Raw genomic sequence first — 19,845 nt, 5'->3', positions numbered from 1 at the left:
CCAAGTGGAATGGGATGGGGTTCCCATTGATAACAATTGGAAAAATGACATTTAGAGGATGAGGGTTTGCAGAATGGACTCTGGGAAGGGGATTTTGGGGTCTGTAGTCCAAGTAATAAGTAATAACAATAAGTAACTTTAATTTTTATATTGATTTATGGATGGGGTTTCTATATTTTAATGCAGCAAATTGTTTCCAGATCGGGACAGGATTTAGCCAAACTTCCCTAAGTTGTTATCCATATGAATGTTGGACTAAGGTTCTGGGTTCAAATCCCCTCTGGAGCATTAAAATTAATGGACAAATCTTCCCCAGAAAACCAGGAGATAGGGTTGCAATGAGTTGGAAAAACCAGGAGGCACACAACAACAACAACAACAACAACAACAACAACAACAACAACACTCCCATACATATCCACTGTCTCTTTCAATGCGACCACAACAAAAGGAAGATTTTTGTCACTGTTTCTAATGCATCTTGAATGGGATATTTTAAAGCTGGCTTAGGGTCACTGTTTGGCATGTTTTGAATTGTTGTCTTCTTTAATCGTAAGAATTGCAATTGTAGGTTTTTAAATAGTAAGTCTCTCAATTTTGGGGGGAAGCGAGATATAAATAAAGATAACAACAACAATAATGATAATGATGATGATAACAATAATAATAATGATGATGATGATGATGATGATAAATATTAGGATGATGACCATAATATTAATGATAATAATAATGATGATAACAATAATGATCTTCATGATAATAATGGTGATTTTAATAAAAATAATGATGATGATGATGATGATAATAATCATGAAAATCGTGATGATAATGATGATAATAACAATAATAATGATAATAATAGTGATTATGGCAATGATCATAATAATAATGAGGATGATGATGTAGATAATAAAAAGTTAGGATGATAATGATGATGATAACAACAGTATAGATGATGATCATCATAAGAATGATGTTGATTATTATTTTTATCATCGTCATCATTATTATCGGATGATGATAAAAATAATGTTTATCATTATTATTATTATTATTATTATTATCATCAGATAATGATGATGATAAAAATAATGATAATAATAAAGATGACCATGAGTATAATGATGATCATAATGATGATAATAATAGTAATGATGATAACATTCATTATAATAATCATAATTATTATTATAATGATGATGATGATGATAAGAAGAAGAAGAAGAAGAATGATAATAAGAAGAAGAATGTACTCAGCTCTGAAATGAGTGCTTTCATCCTGAATATTATTATGGAAGTAAACCCATAGAATCGATGGGATTTACTTCTGTGTCAACCCAACCTTGAAAAATTGGTTTAACTGTGAGCCGCCTTTCTTCTGGGAGAAAGGTGGCATACCAATGAAATCAATCTAATCGATCAATCAATCAATAAACAAACTCATCTACTTTTTAAACTGGGCCTAAGACAGAGGGTTCAGGATTCTTGAAGGCTGCAAACTTGGCATCATCCTTTCCCTCTTTTCCAAACCCTCCTTGAACTGAAGGGCACTAGTTGCTGCCCATATTTATTGACTGGTTTCATTTTTATGCCTCCTTTCTTCCAAAAAGGGACCCAGATAAAAACACCTTAAAATATATTTTCTTCTCCCTTGTTTTATTTCCTGGCAGAGAAGAAATCCAAAGGAGAAAAGGCACTTTCTCTTCCTGGGGAGACCAAGCAAGGAGAGATCCAAGTGGATTTGCAAGGCTCAGAATTGTGGAAGAGGTTTCACGAAATTGGGACAGAGATGATCATCACCAAAGCTGGAAGGTAAGGCTATACAAAAGGCTGTGCATTTGTGTGTTGTGTGCCTTCAAGTCCTTTCCAACTTATGTTTAAATACGTGAAGGGTGTCATGTTGAGGAGGGAGCAAGCTTGTTTTCTGCAGCTCCAGAGAACAGGACACAAAGCAATGGATGCAAGCTCCAGGGAAAGAGATTCCACCTCAGCATTAGGAGGAACTTCCTGACTGTTTGGAGGTCTTTAAACACAGGCTGGAGGGACATCTATTGGGGGTGCTTTGATTGTGAGTTCCTGCATGGCAGGGGTTGGACTGGATGGCCCTTGGCATTGCTTCCAAGTTCCAACTCTATAATCTTCTGAGGTTGAGAGAGTGTGGCTACCCTAAGGTCACCCAGTGGGTTTCCATTGCTGAGTTGGGAATCAGACCTTGGTCTCCAGAGCTTGGTCATTTCATACCATACTATTAGAGTGCGATGATTCCACTGCCTTGGAGCCCAACACTCCAACTAATCAAACAACTCCAAAATATAGCCCAGGCAGAAAGGGTTTTGCTTGTCGACAGGGTTCAATGCAGACAGTTCCCAGTTTTGCTGGGCTTGGAAGCTTGGTCATTTCACCCTGTACTGTTAAACTGCTATGATTCCACTTTAATTACCATGAAGTCCAACACCCAAAGCACTCCAAAATATAGCCCAGCCAGAAATGGTTTGCTTTTCGACTTTCCAGCAATCCGGCAGTTCCCAATTTTGTCATGCTTGGAAGTTTGTTCCTTTCACCCTCTGCTCTTAAACCATTTTAACCAACATGGAGTCCAACACTCAGACCACTAGAAAATATATCCTAACCAGAAATGGTTTGCTTTTCCAAGGGGTTCAATGCAGTTAGTGATTCCAGCAATCCGGCAGTTCCCAGCTTTGCTCTGCTTGGAAGCTTGGTCATTTCCCCTTGTACTTTCAAACCGTGATGATTCCAACTCTATATAATATGTAGACCAGCACACCTTCCCTTCAAAGTCCCAGATGGCTGACTGTGGCTAACATTGTGTCGTGTGAACAGGCTTTTAATTCGGATTGGATCCCACCCCACTTCTTTCCCATGTTTACTCAGAGGAAGTGAGCTCCATTCTGGTCCCCAGATGCCTCTTTTATTTGGACAGCTGAGACACATTTGTTCCTCCAGCAATTCCTGGGCTTCCTTTGACAAAGCATTGACTTCCATTTGGAAAAAGACTTTTCTCAAAGCAGAGAAGAGATCCTGTTTTGTGTCACACCAGCTCCTGCAACCACTGCATCCGCACTGCAAAAATAACCCAGTTTGGCACCACTTTAACAGCCCTGACTCAATGCTATGCAATTCTGGGGGGGGGGGGGAATTGCAGCTTGTTGTGGCTCCAGAGCTTTTGAAGTCACACGGAATGACAATTCCCAGAATGGGAATTGGGAGTTAAAGCGGTGTCAATGTGGATTATTTCTGCAGTGAAGATGCAGCCTTAATGGAGAAGTTAGCATTTTTATCTGTTTAAATGATGTTGCCAATGGGCTTTAAATTCAATCTGGATATATATATATATATATATATATATATATATATATATATAATTGTTTTGTGTTTAAATTATTGCCTCAAGAAGCATTGGTTTGGGGAGCTAAGCAGGGCCAGCCCTGGTTGGTGATTGGATGGGAGACCGCCAAGGCGCTGGAGGCTAGATTTTGGAGGAAGGAACTGGAAAAACCACCTCAAGAAAACCCTATGAAATTCAGAAGACTTGAATTTCAAAATTTAGATTGCAGCCCAATTGTTTTTTTTAAGTTGTTTTAAGTGCTTTGCAGGGAGATAAAGCAGAAACCAAATAATTGAAATATAATCATTTTTGCAATTTGGAATTTTTGCAATGTGGAAAATGAGAAAAGAATGGCAGGAAAGGCGAAATAGAAATGGACATGTTTCAAAACAGACATTTGCTTCCCTGAACAGCACAAAATTGGTATTAGCAAACTGAATTTTATATACTTCTTTACAAAGATCTTTTATATACTTTTATATACAAGCTGTTCAATAAAATTCAGGGGACTTGAAAGCACACCAGAAGATGAAATTGTGGCCAAATTTTGTTTCAAACTGAGTTGCTTAGATCAGGTCTCCAAAAACAAACCTCTGCCTAAGATGCATCCGCACTCCAGATATAATCCAGCTTGACCCCACTTTAACTGCCATGGCTATGGGATTTGTAGTTTGCTGTGGCACCAGAGCTCTTTGGCAGAGAAGGCAAAATGTCTCACAAAACTACAGAGCCCAGAATGTCAAGGCATTGAACCTTGGCAGTTGAAATGGAGTCAAACTGGATTATTTCTGCAGTGTGAATGCACCTTTGGGGGCAGTTCAGAGGGAGAAGGGAGCCATAAAAGTACTGATTTTAAGCTGATTTTAAACCCTGGTTTTTTAAAGCAGCACTGCTCTTCTCACCTTCAATTATTTTGCGCAAAGATTTTGCTTTGCGCAAAGGATTGAAAGAATCCCTTTGAGTCCAAGGATTTTACCACTTTGGGAAAAGTTACTCTTGAGAGGCTGAGAGCATGTGACTCTGGAAAAGTTACTCCTGAGGCTGAGAGCATGGGACTTGCCCCTATTAAATCCAATGGGATCAACTTGCAGGGTTGAGAAACGGATTTTATAAATGAATTTTTGCAACTTTGCAAGGAAAGGGTCACCCTCCTTAATGCAGTTTGAAGAGGTTTTTCATTCTAAGGTCCAAAACCACACTGCAGAAATAATCCAGTTTGAGACTGAAGGTCATTTTTACTATCTCTGCCACCCAAAAAACAACAACAAGTTTTGAGTTTTGGAGCATTTCTGATTTCCAGATCTGGGATACTCATAGGAGAGAAAGGACTTGCAAAACCCACTGTAGCAATAATCCAGTTTGAGACCGCTTGAACTGCCTTGGCTCAGTGCTAGGCATTTTTTAGGATCTGTAGTTCATGGGGGATACTGAGCCTTCTCTGTCAGAGAGAGAGCTATGAGACCACAACAGACTACAATTCCCAGGATTCCCTAGCACTGAGCCAAGGCAGTTCAAGCGGTCTCAAAATGGATTATTTCTGCTGTGTGTTTTGCAAGTCCTTTCTCTCCTTTTATTGAGTTTCCCATATTTGAGAATCCGAAATGCTCCAAAATCCCAAAAGGTCAGAGAGCTCTGAGAGCTACTGCAAACCACAGATCCCAAAGGATGGAGCCAGGGAGGTTAAAGCAGTCTCAAACCGGATCATGTCTGCAGTGCGGCTGCAACCGGATTGCATGTGCACTCACACCTGAAGCTTGCATCCCTTTTCTTTGCCCTCTTCTCTCTGCAGGAGGATGTTTCCATCAGTCCGAGTCAAAGTGAAAGGTCTGGACCCAGTGAAACAGTATTATATCGCCATCGACGTCGTCCCTGTGGACTCCAAGAGATACAGGTGAGGCTGAGAGAGTGTGACTTCTTGCCCAAGGTTGTCCAGTGGGTTTCATGGCCAAGCTGGGAACCAAACCCTGGTCTCCAGAGTTGTAGTCCAATACTCAAATCACTATAACCAGAGCCACTCTGGCTCTCCTTTATTATTAAGTAGATTATTATTATTATTATTATTATTATTATTATTATTATTATTATTATTAACAACAAGAAAGGTAATCCTCTCCCTCCCCAATATTTCCCACTTCTCTAAATATGATCTTCAAATTGTGTCTGTGTTATGTTCCTTCAAGACATTGCCAATTTGTGGCAACCCTATCCTGGGGTTTCTTCCTTGGCAAGGTTTGTTCAGAAGAGATTTGCCATTGCCTTCCCCTGAGGCTGAGAGAATGTGACTTCTTGCCCAAGGTTGTCCAATAGGTTTCATGGCCAAGCTGGGAATTGAACCCTGGTCTCCAGAATTGTAGTCCAGTTCTCAAACTACTATGCCACTCTGGTTCTCTTATTATTATTAATTAGAAGAAGGGCAATCCTCTTTGTTTTTCCAATATTCCCCACTTCTTTAAATATGACCTTCAAATACTACAACATCCACTGTGGCATTTTACACCGGATCACAGCCTGGTTTAATGCGTGTTTTCTCGAAGACACCTTCCTAGGGCTGCATCCGCACTGCAGAAATAATCCAGTTTGACAACACTTGAACTGCCCTGGCTCAATGCTAGGGAATTCTGGCATTTGGAAGAACTTTCTGACAGTAAGAGCTGTTTGACAGTGGAAGAAGGAGCGTGGTGGAGTCTCCTTCTTTGGAGGTCTTTAAACAGAGGCTGGATGGCCAACTGTCAGAGGTGCTTTGATTGTGAGTCCCTGCATGGCAGAATGGGGTTGGAGGGGATGGCCCTTGGGGTCTCTTCCAACTCTATAGTACTCCTATAGTAAGATCTCCAAAAGAAAACAGCCTTGAAGATGCTATCCCTTACCAACCTTCTTGTTGAGGTGACCTCTCATTCTCGCTTCCCTGTCTCTTCCTTTGGCTTGAAGGTATGTCTACCACAGTTCCCAGTGGATGGTGGCTGGAAACACAGACCACTCTTGCATCACCCCTCGCCTTTACATCCACCCAGATTCCCCCTGCTCTGGAGAGACCTGGATGCGGCAGATCATCAGCTTCGACCGGGTCAAGCTGACCAACAATGAGATGGACGACAAAGGGCATGTAGGTGTGGACTGGAGGGGTCTTCTTCTCAGATGGGAGGATGCTTAGCCCTAGCATTAACCCAGGTTGGGCAACTATGGGAAGGGCCTTAATAAGAACTGGTTAGGAGAAACAGACAATCCCCTCTTGAAGGATACTTAAGAGATTTGGGTCAAATTGAAGGAAAAGTTAATACCCACTGTTTTTTGTGGGTTTTTTTTTAGCTATGTGGCCATGTTCTAGAAGAGTTTCTTCCTGATGTTTCGCCAGCATCTGTGGCTGGCATCTTCAGAGAATGCTGGCATATATACCCACACACACACACTCAGGATCACACAGTGTATATATATATATATATATATATATATATATATATATATATATCTTATATCTGCACTCACTTCCATGCCAGCATTCTCCGAAGATGCCAGCCACAGATGCTGGTGAAACATCAGGAATAAACTCTTCTAGGACATGGCTACATAGCCCGAAAAACCCACAAAAATCCATGGATGCCGACCATGGAAATTCCCGGCAAATTGAAAGACAGAATTAGAGAAGGGATGAAGGGGATAGAAAATAATTAAAACAAATTATTGGGTTAAAAAAAGATGGGTAAGAGGGAACCAATAAAAAGAGAGACTACAAGGGATAAAGGTATCTTGGCTGAATTGTGTGTGTGTGTGTGTGTATGCTCCCAAATTTCCCACCAAACCCCAACTTTCGTCATCCAGCAGGTGTTTTGGACTCCAGTTTCCAAAAGCCCCAGCCAGTTTGGCCCACTGTCAATAATCATGGGAGCTGAAGTCCAAAACCCCTGGAGGACTCAAGTTTGAGGACCACTGCTCTGGGTACTTGGGAGCAGATTTTGCCATGTTTTTGAGCCAATTTAGGCTTAGGAGATGCCTCTTTTAACAACAGAAAGCAAGGGGAAGTTGCTTCCTTTACATTCCCTGATTTCAAATGTTCTTTCCTGGCCTGGAGTTTCCCAAAACATGGCAAAAATGCCCTCCATACCTTCTAGAGCACCTTTGCAAGCATCTGGGGGCAAAATAAAAATTACAAAAGAGAGAGGGTTGGTTTGACCCCTGGCATGGACACAAAATCAGCCCTAGAGAGTCATACAGTCTGGGGCCAAACTTTGCCCACTCTTGCATTAGATTGAGGGAGGTGGCCAGCTTAGGTGGCAGATGTTTGGGGACATCAGTAAGGTGTTAGAGGTAAAATTGTGTGCTAAATGGCCAGTTTTGAATTTCCTAAGCTGGCCCTGAGGTGTGCCGAGAACCAGTGGTAAAAGAAGACCCCCCCCCCCCCTTACTATTCCCATTGCATGTATACAATGATCAGGAGAGGTGCTGTTGTTCCTTGCCTTAGGGAGTGTAATGTGTTGGGAGAAGGGGAAATGTTTGCACATGTAGTGCTGGCTGGTGGCCTCTGTGCCAGTGTAGCCCTGAATTCCCTCCAGGTTTTACACTTTTAAAGGAGATGTCCAAGGTGCTGGACTTATTTTAGGCACAGGGCCAAGTGTCCTAGATAGCTTCTTTAAAATCTGAATTAAAATTTGGAATGGATTCATCACTCAGGTGCCATAGAAGCCATCAGCTGCCATCTTTCAGGATACTCAGATTTCTAAGGCAGCTCACAACGATGAGGTTGTGCATTTTGGAAACTTGTAAGAGAACCACAACGGGGAGATGTTTTGCATTGGTTCTAAATTGCTCACCAAAACAGAACCAAGTGAAAATTTATTCTGACTAAGCATGTTTGGGATGGGTTTTCTAAAGATGTGGGGAAAGTGTTTTCTCTTTTTTCCCCTCTGCTTTACAGATTATTCTGCAATCTATGCATAAATACAAGCCCCGCGTCCATGTTATTGTCCAGGATTCTCGGTTTGATCTCTCCCAGATCCAGTCTCTGCCAGCCACAGGGGTTCAAACCTTCTCATTTAAAGAAACAGAATTCACCACTGTCACAGCCTATCAAAACCAGCAGGTAAGTCACTTAGGCAAGTTATGGATTATGGATAGGCTTTGGTTTTGCAAGATCTTTTCTTCTTCTAGAATTGCCAAGTCCACCCGCTGAAGCTGGCTGCAAAAGAGGGGAGAGTCAATCTATTTCCAGTTCTTCAAGATGCATTCCAATCAGTCTGTAGACCAATGTGCACAATGCGTTTTGATATTTGTGGTTTTTCCACATCCAGGGGGGTCCTTCACCCCAAATGCCAGCGAATGTGGAGGAACCACTGTAATTGTTGGCAGAATGCACTTGAAATTAAGTCACTCCTGCAATATGTTCAGTTACCTGCAGAAGGAGAGCCAGTGTGGTGTAGGGTTTGTAAATTGGACTATGACTCTGGAGATCAGGGTTCAGTTCCCTGCATAGCCATGGAAACCCACTGGGTGACCTTGTGCGAATCACACACTCTCAGCCCCAGAAAACTCTGAGACAGATTTGCCTTTAGGTCTCCATAAGTCAGGAATGATTTGAAGGCACACAAGAACAACCCGCTTAAGACAGCCCTTCATGTAGTCAATGACAGGGACATAGTGGGGGGGGTCCATGGGGACAGGACCCCCCCTTCCGTTAAATACAATGAATGGTGTGTGCCACTGCGCCACTGTGCCCAAGCCCCATTATAATGGTAGGACTTAGTCTGGACCCCCCCTCCTTCCCAAAATCCTGGCTATGTCCCTGTCCGTGAGGTACATCAGGATAGGAATTCTGTGGCTCTCCAGAAGTAATTGGACTACAACTTTCAGGAGTCCTAACCAGCAAGGCCAATGCTGAGGAATGCTGGAACAGCCAGAGGCTCGTCCCTGACAACTCTAAAGTGTGTGCCAATTTTTGCTATGAGTTCATTGCAATAATGTACACAAATGGCTGACATTCTGCCTAAAGTGATTTTGAATATTCTGTTGTTGTATGGCTTGTAATGATCAGAATACTTTTTTCCCTTTGTTGTTTCATTGCAAAATCCTCATAGATAACAAAACTCAAGATAGACCGGAATCCCTTTGCGAAAGGATTTAGAGACCCTGGAAGAAACAGGTAAGGGTGGCTATTTGATTTATAGATCTGTCAGTTGACTATATGCATCTTTGTTGATCAAGAGGACTTTTTTCTTGTCTGTTACTCAGACAGTGATTACGCTAGCATATGATAATACGACTAAAAGAAACACCAACTTCTTTGTTTTTAGATACAGTATTGCATTTGGGTTTTGCAGCAGTGTAGATAAGGCATTTCTGCAGAGAAAGGAATATGCTGGAAATTCTGTGTCCTGTGCAAAATGGCTGCAGATGTGAATTTTGCACAGAATAAGAAAGATCCAAAGTGGAGGTAGTTGTTCAAAACGGCACAGTTTTGGAATATGTTTTTGCAGCAGGAAGGAACTCACTAAAAATGGCTTGTTGCTGCCCTTGAGAACCAAATTAGTGCAGAGTTACATCCCTATTGAAAACATGGGAATATTTGAAAAGAAATGTGTGTTTCTTTTAGAATTTGGAAACACTACTTAAAAAACAAACAAAGCATTACTCCTAGAAGACATTGGTTCCAAAATAGAAAATTAGGTGAGTTTGCATTAAGATGTAAAGCACAGCTAATTTGTTTTCTTCCCAGTATAACCCTGAGCATAATCCCCCTCTGCCACTGTTCAATATATATTGCTGCAATTGTCAATAAATGAGTTAGCTTTCTGCACATACTCCCATGCAAAGAGTGTGTAATTTTAGACTGGGAACTCTAAGGTCTTATGGAATGGCACTATGTATTATTTCACTTCAAAACGAAGCAAGGCAGCTGTGTTGCATTTGGGGCCCCGTCTGCTGAGTGGGATCCCAGCCTTATCTTCACAAGAGTAATGCTCCAATGCCAAGACTACATGGTATGTGAGCACTCATCTAATGTCCAAGTTTCACTTTGCAGAGGAGTCTTGGATGGGCTTCTGGAATCATATCCGTGGAGACCATCACTTACTCTGGATTTTAAGTCCTTTGGTGCAGAAAGTCAAAGTGAGTATTGATCTTTCAAATTGTTTTTGAGATGAAAATGACGAACGTAAGCAACAGTGATAATGTTCTTTCTGAAGCTGAGATCAACCAGTGCTTTAAAATTGGACACAGGGTTGACAACAAAGCTAATTTTCAGTAAGGAATAAACAAACACTGCTTTGAGCAAAGGGGTCTTATAGCACCTTTGAGACTAAGGGGCAGTACAGACTGCTTGCAACTGCCTCTCTCTGAGCTGGATTGGGGCTGTGACAACCACATGCTGTGGCCCTGATCTCATCTTTCCATGGTACAAAAAAGAGCCACAAAAAGCAGCTTTTTTTTTTGCAACCTGGAAAGGGCGCCGTAGCCACCAGTGCCGCAGCTTTTTGGTGCTCCTTTAGTGCTATGTCATCTAGACGCAGCACCATGTGGTGCAGCGTGTGGCATCATGCCAGCCTGGGGGCGCAGTCAGGGTGTGCGTTGTATGGATGCCACTTCCCGACTCTGCCCCCAGGCCGGTCTGTACATCCCCTAACTGAAAGAGAGAAGTTGGTAGCATGAGCTTTTATAGAGTCTACTTCTTTAATGATCGTGCTTTGCTTATTCTAGGTGGAAGTCCTGGATCTTCCCCCATGACACCCACCGGGGGCACCCCATCTCCCCTCAGCTCTCTCCTTTCCCCTTCCTGTTCTCCTCCAACATTTCACCTTTCTGCGGCCAATCTGGGAGTACCGTGCCCTGACTCTTACCTCCACCATCTTGGTCTACCCATCTGCTACAAGATTTGTCCCGCCAGCCTTTTGAGACAGCAGTCGCTAATGTTCCCGAGCCACCACAAACTGGGAAGCTCCAGCAGCCCTCCCCTTTTGCCTCACTTCATGGTGGAGGTGCCCACGTTGTCTTCTCTGAGCATCGCCAATGTCAAAAGTGGCAAGGCAGAAGACTTAAGCAGACCGAGTTCCCAAGGGCCTAGTTCTGCAAGTCAGATGCTGTATGGTTTGCACGCACCTGGGAACATTTTCTCGTCAGGTCCCATTACCCAAGAAGCCCTGAACTGTGCCCTGCATCCGCCATATGGCTTCTATGGTTACAACTTCTCAGTGCCTTCTAGACTGATGAATTCAGCAGGCCCCTTCAAAGTCAACGACAGCATCCCATCCCCACTCCGAGAAAGCAGGTGCAGCCATTCTCCTTGGTCCTCCACAGTTAACCATTGCCTTTAATGGGCCTCCTGGCTTATTGCAGGCAGTGATGTGCAAAGTGACAGGTGGTGCTTAGTGCTGACTCTTCACCAAGGATTGGCGCATTGCTCACCATGGAACATTCCCAACATGATGAACTGGGACCAGATATCTGTCTCAGATTGTTCACTCTGTACAGTGTTAATGAAATAGACAGTTGCAGCCAAAGGTATCCATCCATTCTACTGGCAGAATGAATGGATTCTCCTCCTTCTGTAACTCCAAGGGTACCCTTAATGGCTGGTGGTTTCTATGTCAGCAGGGCAGTGAATCTGCTTTGGGTTTCAGTCTGAATTTTAAAGGAGCCATCCAAACAGATCTGGCATAGTATAGTGGTATGAGTATTGGACTACAACTCTGGAGACCAGAGTTACATTTCTGGCCTGCCCATGAAACCCACTGGATGACCATAGGCAAGTCACAGTCTCTGAGCCTCAGGGGTAGGCAATGGCAAACCTCCTCTGAGCAAATCTTGCCAAGAAAACCCCATGATAGGATCAAAAGTCAGAAATGACTTCAAGGCACACAACAAGAACAGTCCAAACTACCAGAGCCAAGAAGTGTAGCTTACTTCCATGACATTTTACTTCAGTCTCTGTTTCTAGCATTACAGAGAGTGAGATTTGGGGACTGAATGAAAATTTCATTGAGAGGAGGGACAGGATTTTTGTTTCAGTAGGGCAATGCCCTTGTTTTAGTGTCCCCCCCCCCCCAGCTACATCCCTTCTGAATCTCTCCAAAAGTCTCACATCCCCTTGGACATATCTTTTAAAATTCAGGCTAACTCTGGACCCATCAGCTCACTGATATAGGCTCCACCAAATGCAATAGCTATGTGTTTACGCTCAGCCATCTAGATCAGTTCTGGAGTGTTGAAGAATCCTCTGGAGCAAAAATGGAGGTGCTCAGAAGGAGTGAGTGCAGAGGAAGGAGAAATCCCATGGCATGAGCAGAAACAAACTAATATGAAACATTGGTTGTAGTGATATGTGTAGTTTTGCTTATGTATGCCTGCAAGATTTTGCCCAGTATTCTCTGGAGGTGCAAAATTCTTTCACAGTTTCTTGGGAGAAGAGTTCTTCAGTAGGAGAAGAAGTGCGGAAGCAGAAGAATTCTCCATGCTGATAGTACCGCCACTACTTTGCATCCACCATAGTGCCTAAGCATCTTTCCAGGGCATTGTTGCTGGCATCCTGTTAGTGGCACATGCCAGGGCAGATCCACCTTATAGCTATATTTTTTGTCATTGCAGACATTCCTTTCCTCGGTCTACAATATCCAAAGTCCCTCTCCTGGGACTCACCATGTTGCTGCAAAAGCTGCCTCCAGTGGCCATTCCATTGCTGGTGCACTGTGGAGGAGATCAGAGAATTGGCTTGCTATGTTCCCATAGCCAGAAACAAAATGTGCTGAAATCATGTGCTGAAATCTTTGGAGGACCCCCAGCAGGCCTTATTCATGGTTCATGTAATCATTCTGTTTCTGGCAATGGCATTCCCTGATCCCACACCTCATCCCCAGTCACGAGGGGCTATAGGAGCTGAATAGTGAGGATGGGTATTGTAATATAGTTCCACATGAACTATTGTGCTTTGCTGTGCCATGCATGGACTCGGCTTGTGTGAGAGACTGAGTGAGAATGGCCATTCCTACTCACAAAACAGGCAGTAGAAAATGTTATGTTGTATATATCACACAAATATCCTCCTTGGGGGATGGCTAGGCATGAAGAAGAAAAATTTGTGCTAAAAAAACAAAACTCTTCCAAGAAACATTGGCCCAACTTGTACCCAAGCTGCCTTGTTGACTCACCTGAATCCCCCCTCTGATTTCATAATAGCAACGTGAAATATGGAAGAGAATGAAGCAGCAGAGACGTTATATGTGTGCGAGCAAGAAAAAAACACAACTGCTAATTTATTGGGTCGTTTAAAAAGATCTGGGTGAAATGCAAAATCTTGTCTGTTTCAGATTTGCACTTTGTAGCAGGATTTTAGCATCACGAGATGACCAAAATGGAGAATGATCTGAGAACGTTAGTGTCACAAGACTGTGTGCTTTGCTTTTTTCCTCCCAAGAGTCATTTTGGGAACATCTTTGCAGACTCAAATTGATTTCATGGACTGATGCTGTTGCATCTCCCCACCCCTGCCTCCGACCATTCCCCACTCAGTAAAGCACTTAAATATATCGTTTGAGCTCTCCTCCTCTCCATATTAATGTTTTATCAGTAACTTCAAAGAACGCCACGGCTGAAAATGTACGTCATCTCAATAACCTCCAGTGGCATTACATTGTGCGAGTACTATGTAAGCTCTATAGCAAATGCTGCATAGCACAATGTATGAGAACCGGTCAATGTATATACCTGCCACCTTATTGCACTGAGCACAGAGCCAGCATACAATGTGCATTGACACATTAGATGCATTATTGTGCATCTATAATGCTTCGATATGGAGAACTCTGCTTGCACCACCGTGAGCTGGATGTGTCCAATCTGTATTGTCCAAAAAAGTCTCTCTGTGTGTCACCAAAAGGATTCTGGCTCCTGTATTATGGGTCCATGTCTGGAACCCTGGCCTATCAACTGCTGGGTATCAAAAGTTAGTTGGCCATACTATCCCACTCAGACTGAGTATGGGGCAACTCAGACCTATGCCAGATTTGCTAAGATTTGAAAAACAAGAATCAAACTTCACCCATAGTTTTGGATCCTTTGACTCACAACTTGATCTAGTAGCATATGAGCAATTGTCTAAACACTGAATTTAGTGCAAAGGCAGCATCTAGAATGACCAACTGCAGATCAGTTGGGGGGAGATGGATTTCATTTACTAAGCATAGATGGGGTGGCTAGGTATTCAGAAAGCAAGGTCCTTCTTTCAGAATCAGTATGCAAAGTGTTCTTGCAGCATCTTTGAGACAAACTGAAGTGGGTTACATGAGCTTTCATAGATATGAGTCTACCTCCTCAGATGCATGGAAATAGGCTCAAATCTATGGAAGCTCATGCTACCAACACTGAGTTAGCCTCAAAGGTACTGCAAGATCCCTTTGCATACTGATTTTCCAGACTAGCACAGCTATGTCTTTGAATTCTTTCAGAATTACATCACAATGGATGCAAAATAGCAACACGTTGCTTCCCCAGCTATACACCTCGGTTCTAAGGAAGGATATTCAGACTACAGATACCTGAGCATATGCAGATTTCAGAAGTGGTGAAGCAACATATGAAAAAAAAAAGTCTAAATGGGGGAAGGATTTTTTAAATCCCCTTCATCCCAAAGGACCATGTTGGGTCAGATGACAAATCAAAAGGTGAAAGAGTTTGAACCTTCTAGCAAAATTTGTCATGTCCGTCTCACAGTGAGTTCCAACAGCTGTAATAATTTCAAAGGGAAAATCTTGTAATGACCTAGAAGGTCTCCACATCATAGATTCCAGGCTGGAAAACTTGATCATATATGCTGGAAAACTTGAATTTGTTAATGTATAATGAGCCAAATAGACAGCTGCTTTAGCCATAGGGATGCTCACTTAGATTCACCAAGAGACATGCTCCATACTGTAGCCTCTAGTGTCTTACTATGATGGTACATCTACATTCAGGTTGTACCACTGCAGAATGTAGTGAGTTGGCCGGTGGGGAAGAATCATATGGTTAGATTCTCCATATATTACAAAGTGGGCCACTGAACAGACGAACAACAACCTGGTGGAAATTCAAAGTCAAAATGGTTTTCCATCACATGGCAGGTGCTACTGAGAGTCAATGAAGTGTAATTGTGTGTAAGATTAGGACCCAGAAAGACCAGGGTTCAAATCCCTGTAAAATTACAGGAGCCCACCGGATGACTTTGGGAAAGCCACACTCTCTCAGCCTCAGAGGAAGGCAATGATACCCCCCCAACAAATCTCCCCCCCCCAAAAAAAAAGACATAGGGTCACCATAGGTTGGAAACAATTTGAAGGCATGTCCATTGGGTGACCTTAGGCAAGCCACACTCTCTCAGTCTCAAAGAGAGGCACTGGCAAAAAAAACCTCTAAACAAATCATGCCAAGAAAACCCCATGATAGGCTTGCTTTAGGGTTGCCATAAGTCACAAACTACTTGAAGGCACAGAACAACCACAACAAAAATCATTCTGTACATCTAGCCAAAATTATGGTACTACTGGGCAAGGTTGTCAAGTATGGAATTAAGCATCCAAGAAATCACAGCCTCTCAAAGAAAGTATGGCTTTTCTTGATGTTCCTTCAGTCAATGAGTTCCATTGGCAAATGTCTTCTGCAAAACCCTTTGATAAGGTTGACCTAAATTGAAGCCAGCTTCAAGGCACATAACAGCCACAAGTAGTTCCTTTAGGCAGAATGAAGCCACCAGCTCAAGATAACTGATATTTTGGGGTAGGCAGCCATGGCAGGCTCATAGATCTTCCTTCTGAACACCTTGGGAATGCTCTTCTCTTCAAGGAAAGATGCTAGAGTTCTGCTGTCAGGTTTGGTGGAGGACCTTCTCCCATTGTCAGTGTTGCAGAACATTATGACTACCAGTTCTGTTTGGCTTCAGCGCATGAAATAAAATGGAAACCATCTTGGCCTTTCCCTCAAGTAACAAACCGTCTTCGTTTGGATCTGCTTCATGGAGGAATTGGTTTTGAACAAAGAAACCTTCTGTCATATGATGCCCTGCCCATACAGTACCAGAAGTCTGGGGTGGCACTGCCAGATCAAAGAATGGACGCCCCCCTAATGGCTATCATCATCATCATCATCATCATCATCACCACCACCACCACCATCATCATCATTTATTTATATAGTGCCATCAATTTACATAGTGTTTTACAGGTACAACAACTGAAAATGGTGGGTCCTTCCAGAGGCATTCAATCCAAAATAGGAAGGGATACTGAAATAGAATTATACAATACAGTTATAAAACAAATTGTCTAGATAAAATACAAAAACCTACAATCTCATACACACACACACACACACACACACACACACACATTAACCAAAGGCTTTCACGGCCAGCATATATAGCTTTCCGTGGGTTTTGCAAGCCCTGTGGCTGCGTTTTGGAGGAATTCATTCATGACGTTTCGCCTGCAACCGTAGCTGACTTCTTCAGACTTCCATGTCACCAACCTCTGAAGATGCCAACCACAGTTGCAGGCGAAATGTCAGGAATAAATTCCTCCAGAACACAGCCACACAGACCGAAAAACCCACAGAAAACTATAAATTAACCAATACATATAATTAAATATACAGGATAATAAAACAACCGACTATCAAAGGTTTGGAAACTAAGCCTTATGAGGTACAACTTAGGGAGCAGGATAGGCTTAAGGTGATATGGTAGTTATCTTTAAATATCGGAAGGACTGTCACATAGAAGATGGGCAAAGCTTGTTTTCTTCTGCTCCAGGGACTAAAACGTGAACCAGTGGGTTCAAATGTCAAGAAAAGAGATTCTATCTAAATGTAAGAAAGACCTTTTTTTTTATTGTAACAGCTATTCGACAGTAGAATAGATTGCCCAAGAGGGTGGCGGAAACTCCATCTTTAAAGGTCTTTCAACAGAGGATGGATGGCCATTGGTTTCAGAACAATTTAGTTGTACAGTTGGCCCTCCACATTTGCGGCTTTGACTTTTGTGGATTTTATTATTTGCAGTTTTGATTAATATGTCCCTCCTAGGAATATCTAGGTCTTTTATTGCACCTCTGCCAGAAATTGACCATAGAGTTGTGCAGGAGAACCTAGAAGATACTTCTCTAGGCATTTGTAGGTTCTCCAATATGATTGTATGATCAACTTCTGGCAGATGTTGGCCATAGAGTTTCACTGGAGGACCTGGAGAGTCCTAGAGATGTGTTCTCTTAGGTAAAAGGAATAGTATTTTTTCATTTGCAGTTTTTCCACATTCACAGGGGTCCTTCACCCCTAACCCCAGCAAATGTAGAGGGACCACTGTATATTCTTGTGTGGCAACGTGCTGGATTAAGTAGCCCTTGGGTACCTTATGAGTCTTATGATTGTATGATCTGAGGAATTTTTTATGCCCTAACTTGTTCTGTAAATTTCTCTGTAATAACTAAGGATCAAATTTTCTGTCTCTGTTGACTTAACAGTAAGTTTTTACCTCCTTTCCAGTTTTTCTCCATCACTCATCTTGCTGCCAGACACAGGGAACTAATTAATTCCAAGTGTAAGAAGGAGCTGTTGCTTCCAGAGAAAATACGTATAGATTGGATCTTGGATCTTACAGCACCAGGAGCACGATATGGCAGAGTGGCGGTTGGGAAGCACAGGATTTCCAAAACAGGGGTTTCATTGCTGAGAAAGACTTACTTATCCATCATCATCACATTAGGAACATTATGCAAAAACCTGGTTGGCTAATGTAGAATAAACTTGATGAGAAACCCAGTAGGTAAGTGACACAAAGGACCTTGCTCTTAAATACATTGGGTGAGATCTTGCATCGTGAAAATAACTCTGATGAAAGAGCTCTGTCATCACAGTTATGTTGGACAATGTCCAGCACCCTGACCAATGCTGTTCCAAGATACTGGAGATTGGGGTGCTAGAAAACAACATCTCCAGCAATTTCCAAGTCACAGGGCACATTGTGAACAGGCAGCGGGAATGACCCCTTGGGTCCCCACCACAACTGCTTGTTGCAAATCATCCTCCAATTGCAAATGTCATCTCCCACCACCCTGTTTTCCAGTGCCATGGAGATGTCAAGAGCCCTGGTGTTGCAATAGTTAAATCCCAGTAGTGCAGTCACATTGTTGTAAATTCAGTCCTAGAGTAGGGCTCCAAGGTCCACTCAGCCTTCCATCCTTTCGTAGGTCACTAAAATGAGTACTAGCTTGTTGGAGGCAATTGGCTTACACACTGTAAACCGCTTAGGGAGGGCTAGTTCACTGATAAGCGGTACAGAAATGTACCTGCTATTGCTGTTGCTATAGATCTTTTAAAAAGAAATATGACATAATATCAAGGCACTTTTTAAAAACTTATTTCTTTTCCTTTTAAGATCATTGCTAGGTTATGTGAGAACGTTTGAGTAGAAAGTAGGATTTGCCTTCACTCCGTGTTGGTAAATTGATTCCTAAAGGTCCATCGTTCCCACTATGAAAGCGGACCTTTTCATTATCTCCTTGTCGTCACTTCTTTTTTGGCACGATTGTCATCGCCACTAGTTTGCCCCCCTTCAAAATGCATGTCAATCATCTGTGTGTCATCAGTCCCTCTCCTCCAGAATGATGCGATTCAGATCCATCATTCCCACTTGTTGAACACGCTCCAGAATCGATTCTTTCCAAAAGAACCGCTAGAAAACTAATGTCTGGGGAAAAACAAGGTTTTTTGTGTTTGCCTCACTTTATTGCAACAGATATTGATCAAAGTAGGATCAGAACCGGTTTCAAATGGGAATGATGGTTATATAAACCGATCAGCAATTCACTTTAAATCATAGTGGGAACGAGCTTTGGGAGGTCAGATCATACAGATCTCCCACATCACACATCTTTCGGGGTCCTAAATTACCTATCTGCAATTAAATCCCAAACTGCAGATGACTTGCAGTTTATGCATTACTATCTAGTCTCAAAATCCAAGCTTCTCCAGGGTCTCCAGTAATTCTCTTTCTCATCGCTTTCTGCTTTGTCTTTTAGCTGAATACACACAGGTCTGAATTGGGGATTCCCTGCATGCAAAACATGTGCTCTGCTAGTGAGATATGAAATCTCTTCTCTGAAGGTCGGATATGAGCCATTTCTGCTATGTTTTAAGGACTAGAAACTTCTGAATGAAGCCAACTTTTTCTATATTTGCACAATGTGATCACGGTAAAATTAAACAGACACTTCCATTGGTTTTATGAGCAGAAGGACCATTCAAGGCTTGTAGGTCCTCTGTACCTACCCTACTCTCGGCCCCCAAATGCAACTGGTCCATCTCCAGTATACTTCCAGAACCCGCACACTGAGCGTTTTTAGAAACTTACCACATAATAAATATTGCAGCTTTGCAGGAAAGGGGTCGATGTAACGGTTCTTTTTCCTCTCAGCGATGTCTGCTTACATTTACAGAACTGGCTGAATGGATTTGACAGTATTTGAAGTCCTGTGATTTTACAACCCCTTTGA

The 19,845-nt window shown here is 42.5% G+C and overlaps 1 protein-coding gene across 1 annotated transcript in view; it reads left to right on the top strand.

Annotated features, from left to right (window-relative positions):
* Positions 1-11,961, top strand: part of TBX22 (T-box transcription factor 22) — a 13,083-nt gene extending 1,122 nt beyond the window's left edge. The window contains exons 2-8 of the mRNA XM_042479560.1: positions 1,674-1,815; positions 5,139-5,240; positions 6,278-6,458; positions 8,259-8,423; positions 9,415-9,479; positions 10,359-10,444; positions 11,033-11,961. Coding sequence (XP_042335494.1) covers positions 1,674-1,815; positions 5,139-5,240; positions 6,278-6,458; positions 8,259-8,423; positions 9,415-9,479; positions 10,359-10,444; positions 11,033-11,646 — 1,355 coding nt within the window. The 3' untranslated portion in view covers positions 11,647-11,961. The remainder of the gene's footprint in view (positions 1-1,673; positions 1,816-5,138; positions 5,241-6,277; positions 6,459-8,258; positions 8,424-9,414; positions 9,480-10,358; positions 10,445-11,032) is intronic.
* Positions 11,962-19,845: the final 7,884 nt, after the last annotated feature.

The sequence above is a fragment of the Sceloporus undulatus genome, chromosome 7 (assembly GCF_019175285.1).
Source record: "Sceloporus undulatus isolate JIND9_A2432 ecotype Alabama chromosome 7, SceUnd_v1.1, whole genome shotgun sequence".
In the NCBI taxonomy this organism is placed as follows: Eukaryota; Metazoa; Chordata; class Lepidosauria; order Squamata; family Phrynosomatidae; genus Sceloporus; species Sceloporus undulatus.
This window is presented reverse-complemented; position numbering and strand designations above follow the sequence as displayed.